The sequence below is a fragment of the Onychostruthus taczanowskii genome, unplaced genomic scaffold, assembly GCF_017590055.1.
Source record: "Onychostruthus taczanowskii isolate IOZ18803 unplaced genomic scaffold, ASM1759005v1 scaffold21, whole genome shotgun sequence".
Lineage (NCBI taxonomy): Eukaryota > Metazoa > Chordata > Aves > Passeriformes > Passeridae > Onychostruthus > Onychostruthus taczanowskii.
The window spans coordinates 6,858,139-6,875,318 of NW_024499351.1; the positions used below are offsets into that span (position 1 = coordinate 6,858,139).

General features: G+C 40.3%; 1 protein-coding gene across 6 annotated transcripts in view; it reads left to right on the forward strand.

Annotated features, from left to right (window-relative positions):
- The first annotated feature begins 1,645 nt into the window (after positions 1-1,645).
- Positions 1,646-17,180, forward strand: part of RMDN2 (regulator of microtubule dynamics 2) — a 50,416-nt gene continuing 34,881 nt past the window's right edge. For 4 of the 6 annotated variants that reach the window (XM_041404431.1, XM_041404436.1, XM_041404435.1 and 1 more), the window contains exons 1-4: positions 5,553-5,638; positions 6,130-6,596; positions 12,896-13,091; positions 14,053-14,155. In XM_041404431.1, coding sequence (XP_041260365.1) covers positions 6,142-6,596; positions 12,896-13,091; positions 14,053-14,155 — 754 coding nt within the window. In that variant the 5' untranslated portion in view covers positions 5,553-5,638; positions 6,130-6,141. Of the gene's footprint in view, positions 1,719-5,521; positions 5,643-6,129; positions 6,597-12,895; positions 13,092-14,052; positions 14,156-17,180 lie in introns of those variants that run through there. The other 2 variants (XM_041404433.1, XM_041404432.1) reach the window with 2 other exon arrangements.

A 17,180-nucleotide genomic window follows, 5' to 3' on the forward strand; every position in this document is an offset into this window, starting at 1 on the left:
GCCCTGAATGGTTGTGTAACCCGCATCAAACTCTCCCAGTGTAAATATGTATGTAGACAGTAATGCTTTGGGTTGGCTCAGGCGTGCACCTCGCAGGCAAATCTCCCAACTGTCCCAGCTTGGCAAGCCTTGCTTGCCACGTACCAGGCATAGAACACCTGGCTGCACTTTGGGAATATCCATTGCAGAAGCACAGCAGAGGCACTGCAGCCACAAACGGGCACACAACCCCAGTGATCAGGCTGGAGCTGGCAAAAGTTAACCCAGGGCACAGCATGGATGTCATGGCATCAGCACCAGCCGTTTGGCCCAGAGACTCACTCCTGTCAGACCCCACTGCTTGCTAATGTACACAAGGCCTTAGTGGCCTAGATGGAAACTTGAAATCAGAAAGGAAAATGTTTTATAAACTCACAAGTGGTAGCAGAGAAGAGGGACAGAAATGATGGAAGAACAGACCACATCACCTGAAAGATTTTTTTTTTTTAATGTGAAATTGTAGACATCCCAGGGCCATCAGGCAATATTTACTGGAATACAGGAAGGGGCATGCTGCCATTTGCAGGTGGAAACAGTAAAGCTCTTTAAAATACTTCAGTATGTTCTGAAATAGTGTATTTGTAGAGAAGCTGAAAAAAGGGACACTTCTCATTCAGTAAAAGAAAATACGGTGGGTGATGTAGAATACAGTGCACATCTTTATAAAGACTTTGATTCTTTTTGAATTTTAACTCCCAAGGAACATATACACGTAAAATATATTTTTATACACACATATTATTTATGACTATTCATATATTTTTCCTCTTTTTACCCAGGCACTCCAAAGACAGTTTCTCTTTGTGAAGAAATCAGGCAGTGCTGTGAAATTACATGGGATGTAGCCTTGCTTATTTTTTCCTATTGTTGTCAACACAACGTATGCAAACTCTTTTGGGCTGCCAACTCTCATCTCTTACATCAAGGAAACTGAATCATCTACCTTGGCCTACAAAAATTAACAGAGCTTGTATAAATATATTTTGATAATGTCCTTGAGATTCCTGAAGACACAAAGAAGCAAGAACAGTACGTCCATTTTTTCTTTTGCTGTTTGAAAAGCCATGCCATCAGTGACCATTTGTACTTAGCTGAAATTGCAGCACTGGATCCTATCAACACAATAAATAAATAAACATATGATTGTGAGTGCAGTTGAACTAACGAAGCCAGGTTTCCTATGGGGTTATAACTTGTAATTCTGTTTGCTCACATCTGATAAAATGTGAGCTCTGCTTTAGCTTTTCCTGTCCTTGCAAAATGCTTTTCTCCTGTGTGGATTCTCAGTTTTGCACCAAAGGATAAGCAATCTTCCCCATAGCAGTGACTCTAATTCAGAAATTTCTTCTTTAAAAGATCAACTAACTCAATGAAATTTGTTAGAGTTTCTCTGTTGAATTTGACTGAGACTGGCCAAAGATTCAAAAATACTGGGGAGGAGGGAGAGGTACAGTTACATTTGCATGCATGGAGACAAAGGCAGAGGCAGCCTCATCTCCCCAGGGAACTGTGCTAAGCAGTATATCTTTATTTCAAGAAAACAGAAAATATCAGTGTGCTATTACCCATCTCCTTTTAACTTCAACTGATTAATTTCTCACTAGGGGCACTGGACAACTGTTCAGGCCAAAAGCAGCAGAGAATACTGACAAGTCTGACAGTGAGTGCTTCCCTTTGAGGTAAGATATAACTTTATTTTTATAGCAAAAAATTCAGAAGAATTTAACCAAACTTGACAGAACAGTGATTTCTGACTGTTCTGACATCCAGACAGGATTTCTGGCAGGCTGGTTGCAAGTCTGGTCAAAGGTATTTAAGCTTTCACAATGTTTGGTGACACATTAACAATATTTGACTTTACGCCTACAAGACAACTGGTGAAGTAATAAGTATGAAGTGCTACTAGTTCATTAAAGGTTTCTGTATCTGTTACAAGCAATAGATTAATCTCTTGGGAGTGGGGGAGGGAGGGGCATTTCAGAAAGAACAGCATATCATGAAAGAAAATGGACAGAAGAATTACAGCTAAAGAAAAGTATGAAAATAGTAAAATACAAATGCCTTCCAAACAGAAGTGAAAGCACCAGTAGATTATGCTTCCCTTGTCTGGAAACAGAATGCATCCATTACTTACTATATAATGGCTCTCTGATCCATTGAACACAATCCCTCAACAATGTCCTAACTTTTCGAATATGACACAAAAATCTTGTCCAAGTTCAAAATTTCCCAAAAGACCAGTAAACTGCCTGTCCTGGTTTTACAAAAATAGTGCTGTAAGAAGGCTGGTGCCCTGTGCAGGCATGTCAGTGTTGCAGCACTGGTGTGCTAAGTTCATTCCTGTGTGTCTGCCTGGGGCCAGGGGTGGAGGGAGGCAGGATGATCACAAGGTCTTGCCACTCCAAAGTGCTGGCCTTGAAACTACCTGGAGTGGCCCTTCAATACTTCAAAGAGTCTACAAAAAATAGGGAAAGTGGCTTTTTACTTGGGCAAATAATGATAGAACAAGTAGGTTTAGATTAAAAGAAGAGAGATTTCAATTAGATGTTAGGAAACAATTCTTTACTTAGAAGGAAGCGAGGCACTGGAACAGGGTGCCCAGAGAAGCTGTGGATGCCCCATCCCTGGAAGTGTTCAAGGCCATGTTGGATGCAGCCTGTACAACCTGTTCTAGTGAAAGGTGTCCCTTCCCATCACAGGACAGCTGGAATTTGATGATCATGAACATGCCTTCCTACCCAAACCACTCTATGATTCTACAATTCTATGATCTTGACATATTCTGTCACAATTGGCTGAAATTAAGCTCCATGTTCAGCAGCTAGTGGGTGGAGAAAGTGTCATGGTATGGCTTGAAGGACAACACACAGACAACCTGGGGGCATAAACTTTGTGTTCTTAGGAAATAGGGCTGAAAATACACTAAAAATATTTGGGGCTAACCATTTTATAAGAGATGGTTGTCTGGACTTGTTTTTTATGACTTCAGGTACAACTTTTTTTTTCAACTAGGAAAAATTCATATGCAGAAGAATAGTACTTTACTAAAAACATTTATTTCAGTTTTTTAGAACATATGTCATATTTAGGCCAATTGAATTGTGTCAAATCTAGGTAAATTGATGTTTAGTTCTCCAGCTTGGAAAGCTGCTGTGTTCCAGTGAGTTTCTAAATATAAGCAATAACATCTTTGAACCAGACAGGTGACCTGATTTTCATAGTTGCTACATATCCAGGCAGCTGTAGATGGTAGTTCTCCTGGGCCTTTATTTTTGAAAACAGTTCTCCTTGTCTAAGGCCTGCAGCCTGAGACAGTCACTTTGGAAAATCTTCAAAAATACTCACTTAGCCTTTTGCATCCATAATATTTTGTTTCAGCTCTGTGCTATGTTTGCCCTCAAATTAATTATCTTTTTAAAATCCTTTCCTGTTATAATTGGCTCATGGAAAGATTTTGGCATAATATACTGAAAAAAGGGTAAACAAAAATTAAAGGTTTTCCAACAAATTTATATTACCATTCCTGAATACTTGAAACACTATCAGCATATGGAGATTTATGTTTTCTTGTTCCATCTTAAAACCACTACTTATAGTGAAATTTGTTAAAATAATTGAGTTTAGTGAGGTTTCTATAAAATTGAAGAGATTTCCATCCTTTAAAACACTGAGGGATTTTGTATCTTAAAACCATTACTTATAGTGAAATTTGTTAAAATAATTGAGTTTAGTGAGGTTTCTATAAAATTGAAGAGATTTCCATCCTTTGTTTAAAAATTTCAAATTACAAACATATGAACAGATTATACATTTTGTTATTATATTGTAACTGGGAAACCTGCATAATACTAAAACAGTATTCATTTCTTCGTTCTAACAAATTTCTACCTTTGTCTCAGATTGTAGCTTGGTCTCATAAGGGTAATTTCATCCTCAGGATCTTAATGAAGAATTATTTTAGAGCTGTATTTGGTTTAAACTAAATTCTTTGATGATAAATAGACATTAGACTGATTTACAATTGCTAATTTGTACTAAGACTGAAAAATCTTGAGTTCTTGGTACCTGTTTGAGGTACTTTTTTTGTTTTGAACAGCACTCTGCTCACTTTTTAAAGGCAATTAGTATGTTTTTTAAGAATTGTGTTCCTTTGTTTCTGATTGATATGGTCGAGGACAATTTCAGCTGCTGAAGAGCTTCTTCCATTGCACAGACACAGTGATTTCCATTATGGTTTCCTCAAGCCCCCACACAGAACAACACGAGTTTTATGCTTGTAAATTTTGACAGGATGTTGTGCACAGGCTCTCCACAAGCCTTCAGGAAGACAAATGGTCAGAGCAGGTTGTCTGTGGTGATCCTTCTTCCATCCCAAGCGAGAAACAAGAGCCAGATCATTTTGTCATAAAGGGCAAAGGAGAGTCTTGTGAGAGTCACCAGTAAAAGTGATCTCAGATGGGGCACAGGAGCAATACTTCCCACACTCTGATAAATCCAAGTTCTGCCCCTCTACTCTGCTCTGGTGAGATTCCACCTCCATTGCTGCATCCAGCTCTGGGGTCGCCAACACAGGACACATCTGTTGGGATGAGTCCAAATGAGGAAAACCAGGTTAATCAGAGGGATGGAGCCCCTCTCCTGTGAAAAATGCTGAGAGAACTGGGATTGTTCAGCCTGGAAAAGAGAAGACTTTGTTGTGACCTAATTGTGGCCTGGGACCCGAAAGGAACTTAGAGGAAAGATGGGGCAATAGCATTTACAAGAGCATGGAGTGACAGGACAAGGGGAAGTGGGTTCAGATTGAAAGACAATAGGTTTAGATTAGACACTAGTAAAAAATGCTTTACTGTGAGGGTGGTGAGGCACTGGGACAGATTGCCCAGGGAAGCTGTGGATACCCAACCCTGGAAGTGTTTATGGCCAAGTTGGAGGGGGCTTGGAGCAACCTGTTCTAGTGGGAAGTGTGTCTGCCTATGGCAGGGGGACTGGAACTAGATGGCCTTTAAGGTTCCCTTCCACCCCAAACCATTCTATGGTTCTGTGGTAAATTCCTCCAGACTTTGGGCAATCTATAATGGACTTCGGTGAAATCAGCTTAGGGTCCTTAGATGGCTCAGATTGCAATGAACCTTTTGTGCCGGGACTGCCCGTCTTCCTGGCAACTGGGCGGGGTTTCTCCGTGATTTTGCAGCTTCAGGTCTCCACCAATGCAGTGGAAACACAATTTCTCTGTAGCCTTGAAGTAGCAAAAGGTTAAATCGGTGAAATCGAGGGGCCACCAGACTGAGGACAGACACACGAACAGGTACATTTGCTCTAGAACGGCGTGTTTCGAGCCATGTCCGTGGCAGGTGCAGCCGGAGTCCCGCAGCAGCACGGCGCGCCGGGATTCCCAGCGCTGCGGGAATCCCTCCTCCCCCGGGCAGCGCGCGTCACCCGGGCGGCCCGGCCGGCGGTGCGGCCCAGGCCCGGCCCCCTCGATCCGGGTATCGCCGCCCCGGGGCGGCTCCGCCGCCGCCCCCTGTGCCGCGGCGGGAGAGCTGCGGGCTCCTGGGCCGGACTCGCTGCTGCTCCCGGCTCGGCTCGGCCCGGCCCGGCCGTACGTACGTACCGGGGGCGGCGCTGGGCTCGGGGCCGGCGCTGCCGGGGCGGCTGGGCCCGGGGCTGGGGCGGCTGCGGGGCGGGCAGGGGGCGAGCGCGGGGCTCCGGCAGCCCTCGGCGCGGTGGGGCTGGGGGACCGGCGTGACGCCCCTCCGGGCGGCGCTCCGGCCTGACAGCTGGGTTTCCGCCTCTCTGCGGTGGCGGAAAATCCGATTATATGAGTTTCTCGCATTAAAAGAAACAAATCCCAGGATGCCGGGACGGTTAAGAGTGAAGGCTGCGGTCCTGCCCACGTGCCAGAGCCCCTCACATCCCCAAACCCACTTTGGTCATGTTTTTGCCGACTCGTATTGCGGAATCTGCAAAAAGTGTAACTTTGTGTCAGCAGTTCTTCCTGCTTTATGTTTTCGTGATTTCAGAGCAGAGCAAGTCGCTTGTGTAGAGCAGGGGGAAACATCTTAAACTGTTATTGTTGTCTCACAATTCTAGGAACGTGCAGAAATGTCTCCCTTCGAAAATAAAGGACTAATACTGGGCATAATGGCAGGGACCGCTGGATTAAGCCTGGTGTTGGTTTGCTACCGCAAGATCCGAAAGCCTGGTGCAGCTGTGCGTATTCGTGCGTTCCGGGATATAGGTAACAGAGTTAATTCAGTGGGCTTGCCAAATGAGGTTCCTAATGAGCAAGCAGCAGTAATGGTTTTACATGGAAGGCAACTGCAAATACTAGAAAAATTGAATGGCCTGCTACTAAGCGTGGACGAACTGAAGAGAGAGGTGGAATTTCTGAAAGAAGCAATTCCAAAACTTGAAGAGCTTGTTCGAAATGAGCTTCAAGGAAAGGGTGACGTTCAGAGAGTTAGCCCATCACACAGAGCAGCAAGGCGGAGAAAAGCAGAGACAACTTCTAGTGCAAGAGAAACTACCAGCTCTGAAGAGGCAGAAAGTGAAGGAGGGTGAGTTAATTTGTATCCTCTACTGTACACATGCAGTGCAAGTTGCATCGTTACCTATATGAAACTGTAAACAGGAGCCCTTTAAAAGTTGGTAAGGAGCCCTTTAAATTTTATACTTCTGGAAATATAATTACAAACATTCAGATGAACAGTTTTTAGATCAGAGAAGACTCTTAGTGATCATCTGAAATCTGCACTATGGCTGAAGTTGGCTTAATGCCAAGCATAATACAGATTCGTTTTAAGAGTGTGTTTGGTAACACTGATGCAGTATTGCTACATAGCTGTGCAATGAGAGGCAAAGTTCAGAATAATGGTGTAATTTTAAAAGTTCTTCTAGTGCAAAGGCTCTTCGACAGAGTTTGTTCAGACTGTATGTATGCTCACGTGCTTTTCCTGATAATTGTTTTTTATCAGCCTCACAGATTAGTTATTACTGAGTTCTGCCTAGAGGCATTGCATACTGTGGAAGCTACATCTGAGCAGCACCTCTGTACAAGTGGCAATGTTTATGTGTATGAGCTATTGTATACACTTTTTGGTGGCTCAAAAAGTGACCATGAGGAATTTAGGATGCTGACTCAGGTAGAAAGTTCCTGGTTTTGATCACATCTTGTAGTCACGTTATAGTTAATGGGGTCTTTTATTCTCATGAGTTGAGGAACATGCTGGGGAATGATGTGTTCCAGGAGAGGCACTATATTTTTGTCTTGACATTAATCTCCTGTAATTACAACTTTGTTTTGGTATAATCAGATTAGATACTTACATGCAATTTACTAATACTATGTTTATAGCAACTGAGTTTTTTGAGCTACTTCTCAGCATGTCTTACACGCCCGTGTAGGCAGCATTATGTCTGTTAATTGCCCATCTTATGTCACCTTTTCTCTTTAAAGTATTTTAACTAACTGTAATATTCTGGAGACAGCTAACATGCTGCATATTAATGGAATTCTATATTTAACATTTTCTCCACATCCATTTTCAGTTACTGTGAGCAGACTTTCTTTCTATGTTACATCCCAGCCCACAGAGTTCACAAGTCTTATATTTTGATACCATATTTTAAGACTTGTCAGTTCTATTATGAACCAGTTCTTTATTTTGAGTATTCAGGGTTGGCATAAGTATTCAATGACAGTCCTCCTTCGTCTGGTGTGGAAACATCTTGGTTCTCTTAGTTTCTTAGATAATTTCATCCATTGGTTTGTTTGCATAGGCCTTCATGTTATGAATAAAATATTCAGAGCTGCAGATGAGGCAAAGGGACCAGTTTACAAATTACTAGGTCCACAGATGCAATGCAGGGGTTATTCCACAGGTAGCATTTGAGAAAATCCTGTTTCCTGATCAGGAGTGATGTGTTGCTGTTTGAAAACAAGCCAAGGAAACTTGTGTGCTCAAGTTCTTCCGTGTGACGAAGAAGCTGATGCGGTGCTCCAATACAAGTGATTAGAGTGTGCAAGAGCATTGAGTGTGTCCTTAAGAGAGGCCTTCTCTGACAAGTATTTGTGTACAGTCAGAAACAAGGAAGATAATTCAAGGTTATAGTTAGCATTAATCATTTGGCTATGTTCTTTCCCAATGCTGTTTTTCAATCCCTTATGGAAAGAGGTGGGCTTTTTTCCTATTAACACATTGGACTTGATATGTTTGTTTTTCTTATCTTCTCTAAATTTGAGATAATTTGATTTTCTTTAAGTAAATAGTATTTTTTTTGCTTCCTTTTGCAAATAGATTGTAAATCCTAATGTGTAGAGTTGCAATATATAGCTTTTTCTGAGGTTTTCTGTAACTTTAATGACTGGTGCATGGCCTGGAGGGTCAATAGCAACACATGGGTTTTTTCCAGTTACTCTACATCACTGCTTCATATGCTGTAGGCATTGCACCATGTGCACTGTTTTATACTCTTCTGTGGCTAATTCCACACACAATAGTGCATTCAGGTGCTTGTTTTGCACTACAGGAAAAAAAAATTGCTCTTTGTTAGTGATAAAACATTTTTTCACCTTTCTATACTCCCATCTAAAGTGCATTGTGTTTTACTGCCTCAGCAGTAATTTCATGATCTGGAAGATAGGATTTTGCTTGAGTTAAGCACTTCTGTTTTTAATTGACAAATGGGTAGACACTGGGAATTGACAGATAAACTAATCTGAAGAGTTGTATGGATTTGTGCTGGATGACTACATTGGTTTCAGGTTTGTAAACTTCTTCCAGAAAAGCTTTTAGTACTACCCTAGTTTTTTTCATTAAATATGGCGAGCTGACAGTCTCTGATAAGACTCTCACTGCTTTGATCTGCTCTGGGCATATTCTCAATGTCACTGTTGGTATTCAACACCTTGGGAAGAGAAGTTTTCTGTTTTGCCTTTCAAAAATTATGTATTTCTGTAAGAGGAGAAATGTCACATGTGTTTTAATAAATGAGCTATATTTTTACATAATGACAGTCAGAATGGAAGGTGCCCTGAATGGATGAGACATTAAATGATAAAGAGTCTGTGGTTTCTAATCTATGCTTCTCTGTATTCTACTGTTTTTTAAGTTTGTTTCAGTTCCAATAATGTCCTAGTGAAAACTTCGATGTTTAACGTTTGAGAATGTGTAACAAGCTCTCAGTTATTTACAAATACAATAAATTGTGCCTAGATGATCACCTGGAATGGAACGTGTCACCGAATTCTCCTCTTTGTGATTTTCAAGCTGTTTCCTCCCTGATATGGCAGTGATGAACTCTGAACATCAGTGTCATTTTGGAACCCGTCTTCAGCTGGCCCAGCATCCAAGCTCTTCAAATTGCATTTGGCATCAGACACCAGAAAGATTCACTGCAGTAAATTCTTTTCTGACAGATGCTCTATTTATAATTTTTCCTTGAAATAGTTTAGTCAACAGGAAAAGAAATTTCCCTTGCCTGCTTCTGAGTATCATTTCACTTAGCATTTTCTAATTTATTTTGCTGTTCATTTATTTGAAATGCAACCTTCAGTTGGCTTAAGAATCCAGTTTGCCAAACCTTTCCTTGAAAGCCACTTATCATTACTGATGGATGTGCACTTTGCTGAATCATACAGTGCAAATTTGATCCAGATCCATCTGTGACATAAAATCACCTTTCTGTGGAATTAGCCAGAGCAGATGAGAGGGTGTTTGTATCAGCTTGTGTTTTTCTTAGAAGTTGGCAGGGAGATGAGAGATGATATTTGATCTGTCTAAAAGCTGAAGTGTTGTGAACAAATGATACCTGGTTAGGCACAGTGTCTGCTAATTTACAGACACCCCAACACAGTTTTTGAACAACCCAACTGTGTTTATACCACAGGGGTGTTTTATACCATGTAGCTTGTTTTAATCTGGTACTAGGTGCTGGGATTTATTGCTTAGCCACGGTGGGGTGAGTCTCCAGCACAGTTTCCATTTGTTCTTTGAACTTTGAACAGTCCATTGTGATACAACTGAGTCCTGTTGGTTGATCGTTGCTCCTCACATTCTTATCACTGTTTTTCTCTTTTATTTAAAATCTATTGGTAATAAAGGTGAAAACAAGTTGGCACTGACTCTGGACATTTTTTCCATTTTTTTCAAATATTTATCAATGTGTTTATCACTTGTAAATCCCTTTTCTTTTTATCATCTGATAAAACCTCTTGCAGGAAAATACCACCTAAAATTGCAGCTTTCTGTTATATGGAATATTTGTAAAACAAACAATAATGACTATTCCTTGTTTTCTGTTTATTTCCTTTTTGGAGTAATGTTATCAGTCCTTAAAGTCCTGGAGTTTTTAAACTGTGTTAAGAAGAATCTCCACTTCTGTTTGTTATTTCAGTGCTTTAGAATGCATAGGTGTATAAGACTGTTAGCTGCTTTGTTGAAGGCAGATATTGCCCAACAAGTAAATTGAAATTTATGACATTCTATTCGATGTTTAAGAGGGTCTGTTCCACATTTAAATACTTTCAGGGTTCATAAAGCAGGTAAATAGATGAGGTAAGAGAGAATTTGCAAGTACAGTGGAGATGAGAGGGAATAGGTAAGGCATGAGCCTGCTGTCTCTGCTGTTTTATAATTAACTCCTTATGGGTTCACATGGTCTTTTAGATAGTGACCTACTTCACACTTTTTCTATGAGTCTCCCAATAAATATATGATTTACCTGATGTCATGTGAATTTGATGTTTGGCCTCAATTTGATGTTTTGTCATGACATTTGATGTAGTGCTGCTGGAAATCTCTGCTGGGCATGTTTGGACTGACAGACAGCCCGATGGGCTTGGGCGTCAGCCCAACCTTGTATTTGTCATCTGGCTATTATATTTTTGCTGGGAGAATAGCATTTTCTAATAATCATTTTTATCTGTTATCTAACACAGGAACAGTAGTGATCATAGAAATTTTAGCAGATGTTTATGCAGCAGAGGTAAAGAATACAACACCAACACTGACTTCCAAACACTGGTCCCTCGCTTTCATATCTACCTGATTAGGTAGCATTAGATGCAGTGCCCAAATTCCTGTAACTAAGGATATTGTCTTTACTGCTTAGTTGCTGCTCTTTCACATTATCTAGTGACCTTATTTTAGGTTGGGAATTGCCCAGATCCTCAGTGCATTTATCTTTTAATTAGGGGGAATGGAGCATCTAAATCATGTGAGGAAAGATACTTTCCAAGCATACTTCACATCACAGAGTTTTGTATTGGAGCTAAAAGATTGTCCCATTCCCCGGGAACTCCCTTATACATTTGATTAAGTTGGGGCTCTTAAAAATGCAGCCACGATATATATCTGTGCCCACTTCAAAGTAACTATGAAAGAACGATATGCTGTGTTTTAAGCATGCTTCAGAAAATGAAAATAGATGTTCAATGACTGAATATATATATTCACAAAGATATATATATAATATATAGTCTCTGCAAGACACAGCATAGGATGTCATCAAGTTCAGCATCATCAAGATTATGTAAAACAAATCTGTAGAAACATATGAAGTTTTCCGTCTCTGTTCTGCTCAATGAAGTTTTTCAGTTTGAACATGTACACATGGTCTGTGTATGTATTGTTTTATGCAAATGTATTTTTGACTCCTCTTTCTGGTGTCACTGTGTTAATTTTGCAGCAAAACTGTCATGCCACATCTGGCACTTCTGTAGCTTCATAAGCATTTGTACTTGTTCATTTACAGGCTGGAAGTCTATCTGCTCTGATACACTCATCTGTTCTGAAAGCAACATATTGAAAACAGAATATTTGAAAGCCATGATTAATAACCTTCATTTTGACTGCTAACATTCTGTCCTAGTTATATTTCTGAAAAAAGAAATAGATTTTTTTTATATTCCAACTGTCATGGTCTATTTCGATTATTCAGTTACTTAATGTGTGTAGTACATTCCATGCTATTTGTACTCAGAGTAACCATTTAGAAGATCTTTGAACCTGGCAGCTGATAGGTTTACATTATTACTTCTCCCCAGAACAGTATTTTCAAAAGTGGAAATGCAGAAGATGAGGCTTCTCTGTCCATTTTTAGTACATAAGTAAAAGGCTGCTTTTTAAAAACAGTGCCATCAGCTGCTCCTCTTTGAAATCAGAGTACCATAATGTATTCTCAGCACTTTGGACAGTAAGGCCACCTGCTTATCTCTGTGTGATATTTATGCTTTTATAAATATTTCTTTGCCCTTGACTGCCTTGTGCTGAGTACTTGTGCACTAAGCATCATGAATCAATATAAGCTCTTTTCTGAAGTTCAGATACTCTGAACTTCAGAATGCTCAGAAGAAATAAGGAATTTATAACAATGGTGTTATTTTTATTGGCTTGTATTTAGATCTTAAAAGTGCTAAGAAAATACTGTATAAATTATTGTTATAGCACTTATATTTTGATTAGTAAGCTCATTCCTTTTTCAAAAAATAGGGAAATTGAGGTAAAGAGTTGAAGAGGCCTATTCAGGGTTACTGAGCATGTCTTAAAACACATTAATGATTTCAAGTGTTCTGCATTTGAAACACAAGGCTACATGTGTTTCTAATATGTATCTGCATTTTTTTAATGGAGTATTAGGCAGCAGTATAATTACTTACCTGTTATGTTTGGAATATGACTGTGCTATCCCTTTGAAGATAAAGGTTTTGTAATAATAACAATAAGCTTGATATTAATAAAAAATCCTTTAAAGTTGGACAACTGGGATAAGCTGTACTCTGAAATTTTTGCTTTTTAATTTAACAATGCCCTTTTTTTTTTAAGAAAAAAATGGTTATTATTTTCTGTGATTCTAGTTACCTTACCGCTCATACTGATTCTGAAGGAGACTCTGAGGAAGAAAAGAGATGTATGAAATCACCTGATGACTTGCTGAAATCAGAAGAAGATGAAGACTTACTTAATTTTTTACAGCAGGTGGACAACTTGCACAAGGGTTCAGAGGATGATAAAAAGGAGGGCTTCAGACTGCTGACTGAGAAAGATGACAAGGTATTGTGAGTAAACTTAATATTGTGTTGCTATTAACTTATACTTTACACTGCTTTTGAGAACTAAATACAAGCTTTAAAATGCACTTAGAAATGGACTACGAAATTTCAAGCATATTTTTAAAATACAGTCAAAAAGCAGTATTTCAAAGTGGTGTTAATATTCATGTTGTGTGGACATAGGAGTTCTACTATTTTATACCCCATTCCAATTCAATAACTTTGAGGCTTTGTTTGACATAGGAATTCTTCCATAAAATGAAGAAAAATCATGGGCTTTTTTCAATGTAAATTACACTTACTTCTGCTGGTTTTGGAATAGTCTGTGTGAGAAAAATCCTGTAGAATTAAGTAGTAACCAGACCTACTGTTCTCAAACTGTGAGCATCTAGTCTGCTCATACCTTTCTAATACCATCCATGTGAATTTTTCCCTTGGCTTTACTGGGCCCATATATAACTCCAGATAAAATTTAAAGGTGGTTTCATGTGCAGTGCTGAATTCATTTTACCATTTTATTCTGGTTTGGCAAGCATTAGTTCTGACTGTATTTTCTTCTGAATATTGGAATACCAAGGAAGGTAAATGAGATATTGTGAGTGAGTGTGGTGCTTATGGCTTCCCTGAAGAAAATACACATACTTTGTTCAGGAATTTGTTGTGCTTTGCTGGATTACCTTGTAAATGTTTATATTAAAAGAAGTTTAAACTGATTTATAAAATAACTTTTTAGACAGTCTCAGGTGTTTCCAAAACTGTATTCTCTTTTGTCCATGGAAGATTGGTCAATTGGTTCTCACATGAACTAAAAGTAGCATGTAGAAGGATGGAAAATTAACAAAAAATTATGCCATCTTCTAAATACTTGCTTTAAGCATGTTATTAATTTTAAACATTGTGAACGTAAACTGTTTAAATCACATTCTGATCAGTTTAATTATGTAGCTATCCTCTACTTCCAGTACAAAGACTGTGTGGACTTTCTTTGGAGGCTTGCACGTGCTTATGGAGATCTGTTTGAGATGACTACTGATGCTGAGGAGAAGAGGAAATATGTAACTGATGGTAAGAGGAAAAAATGTTTATGAAGAGTGCCATATGAATGTAGTGAAACATGCTTTGAACTTTGGTTAAGTTTTCCAATATAAGGAATTTGCAATCCAAATTTGCATTTGTACTGTAATGATAATGCTTTGTGCAGTAAACCACCACAGTTTGCAACTTCAGTTCATTCTTTCCTCAATGAGATCCAAAACCAGTGGCAGAGAAGTATAATGGGTCATAATTAGAGGCTGTTGTCTCTGCAGATTGCCTTAAAATCCTGTATTTTGTTGAGAAACAGATGGATACAGAATGTGAAAACTCTCAGATGTTGTTAGCACAGTTTCTTAATTACATCTTTGGGAGAGCAAGAGGAATAAATAAATGCTGAGGCTGGGTCAGGGGTTTTTTTTCTGCTTTCCTGTGGTCAAGGAGCACTCCTGCATATCAGCAGTCTCTTTTGTGGTGATGGTGGGGATGAAACTGTGAATCTGGAGGAACTGTTGACCAGAAACAGAAGTGGTGTGTTGACAATTGATGTTGCTTCCAGACATCTCTCCCCATGTGTCCTGTTTAACAATTTAATCTCTACAAGATTTTAATTTTCTTCATCATAGCACCTTTTTTTTGGTTGCTTTTAAAATCATTGCCCTTTCTTTCACTGTCTGGATGGATATTGGCTAGAGGAACAGTTTGTTTCCCCTTTTATTTTGGGTCTTCTTTTTATTACATTAAAACCTACATCTGTATACTGTGCCACTCTCGTCCAGTCAAGGCACTGTTTTTAAAATAATCTTTTTTGCCTTTATCTCAGAGTATTTCTCTCTTTCTTTTGTCTCTCCATTGCCCCTTCCTTGCTGCACCAAATCAGGTTTTGTAAGTGTAACCCAAGTTTGGGTTATTTTGTCTTCTGTGACACCTCTCATTGACTTTTTGTTGTGTTGGCAATGACAGTGTCACTGACAAAGCAGTTTCAGCTGTCCTTTGTCATCCTTTAAGGCAGTGTGATGCCTTCACGCTGTTGTAACATATTCCACTGTCAACCTCAGTTTGTTCAAGGTCCTTCCTTTTTCCAAGCCTTTTGTCATCTAAATACTCCTGAAGACTTGCACTGTCTTAGCAACTTAATTGATACTGTCTTTGCTTTAGTAGAGACTTGGCTTTGTACATAAATCCTACAGTGCAGTGAGGAATATGACACAAAGTAAATGAAAACAGTAAATTCTGTTGCAGGATCCTTTGCTTTTACCAGTGACTGGACTTGAAGCTGGCCAGGACTGTGGGGGACAATAAAGAGTTTTTTTCAAATGTATTAATGGCAATAGGTGGTGTAAAAATATCATTAGCTCATTACAGGATGAGGGTGGTCACTTCACAAAGGGAGATATGGACAAGGCACAGATGTTTAATGTATTCTTTGCCTCTGTCTTTAACACGGATGATGGAGTAACGGGTTATCAGTGCCCTGAGCTGGAGTACCATGGCTGCAAGAATTATCAATTCCCAGTCAACCTGGAAATCATGTAGGATCTGCTGCTTCATCTGGATTCCTAAAAATCCATGGGGACTGATGGGATTCATCCAACAATCCTCAAAGAACTAGTTGGTGTAATCTCAAAACCTCTTCTGGTGATTTTGGGGCAGTCTTGGGAATCTGGAGAGGTCCAGCTGACTGGAAGCTGGCTGACATTGTCCTGATTTTCAAAGAGGGTAGGAAGGAAGACCCTGGCAACTACAGGTCTGTCAGTCTTACTTCAATGCCTGGTAAAGTTATGGAGAATATTATTCTGGGAGGTATAGAAAAACATCTGGAGGACAATCCATCTGGTCACAGCCAGCACAGCTTCATGAGAGGAAGGTCCTGCTAATGAAACATGATTTCCTTTTATAACAAAGTGCCCCACCTAGCTGATCAAGGGAAACCAGTTGGTACAATATTTTTGAATATCAGTAAAGCTTTGGATACTGTCTCTCACAGGATCTTTCTGGACAAAATGTCCCACACACAGCTGGTTAAACACATCATGGGATAATGTGGCTCACAAGTCAGGCACAAAGGGTTACAGTGAATGGGGTGACATCAGGCTGGGGACCTGTCACTAGAAGGGTTCCACTGGGCTCCATTCTTGGCCCTGTGCTCTTCAACATCTTCATAAAGGACTTGGACACAGGAAAGGAAGATATACAGAGCAAGTTCACAGAGGATACAGAACTGGGAGGAGCTGTTGAGTCCCTTGAGGGCAGAGAGAACCTGCAGAGAGACCTCAACAAGTCACAGAACTGGGCAACCACCAGCTGTATGAAGTTCAACAAGGGAAAGTGTCAGATTCTCTACCTGGGATAGGACAACCCTGGATGTGTGGACAGGCTGGGCAATGAGATGCTGGAGAGTAGCACCATGAATCCTGGTCCCTGGCAAGTCGAACCTGAGTCTGCAGTGCCCTGGCAGCCAGGAGGGCCAACCCTGTCCTGGGGGGCATCAGGCACAGCATCAACAGCCAGGGAAGGGCGGGAATTGTCCTGCTCTGCTCTGGGCTGGGGTGCAGTTTTGGGTGACACAATGTAAAAAAGACATTGAACTATTGGGGGGCATTCAAAGGAGCATGAGGATGGTGAAAGGCCTTGTTGGGAAGCCACATGAGGAGCAACTGAGGTCACTTGGTCTGTTCAGCTTGAAGAAGAGAAGACTGAGGGGACCTCATTGCAGCTACAACTTCCTTGTGAGGGGAAGAGGAGGGGCAGACTGATCTTGGTGGTGCCAGTGACAGGACCCAAGGGAATGGATTGAAGTCGTGTTAGGGGCGGTTTAAATTGGAATTAGGAAAATTAGGAAAAGGTTATTCACCGGAGTGTGACTGAGCAATGGAAGAGACTCCCCAGGAAAGTGGTCACAGCACCAGCCTGACAGAGTTCAAGAAGAATTTGGACAATGTTGTCAGGCACATAGTGTGACTCTTTGGGGTGGTCCTGTGCAAGCTAGGAATTGGATTCAATGATCTTTGTCAGTCCTTTCCAACTCAGCAGATTCTGTGATTCTGTAACTGCATGT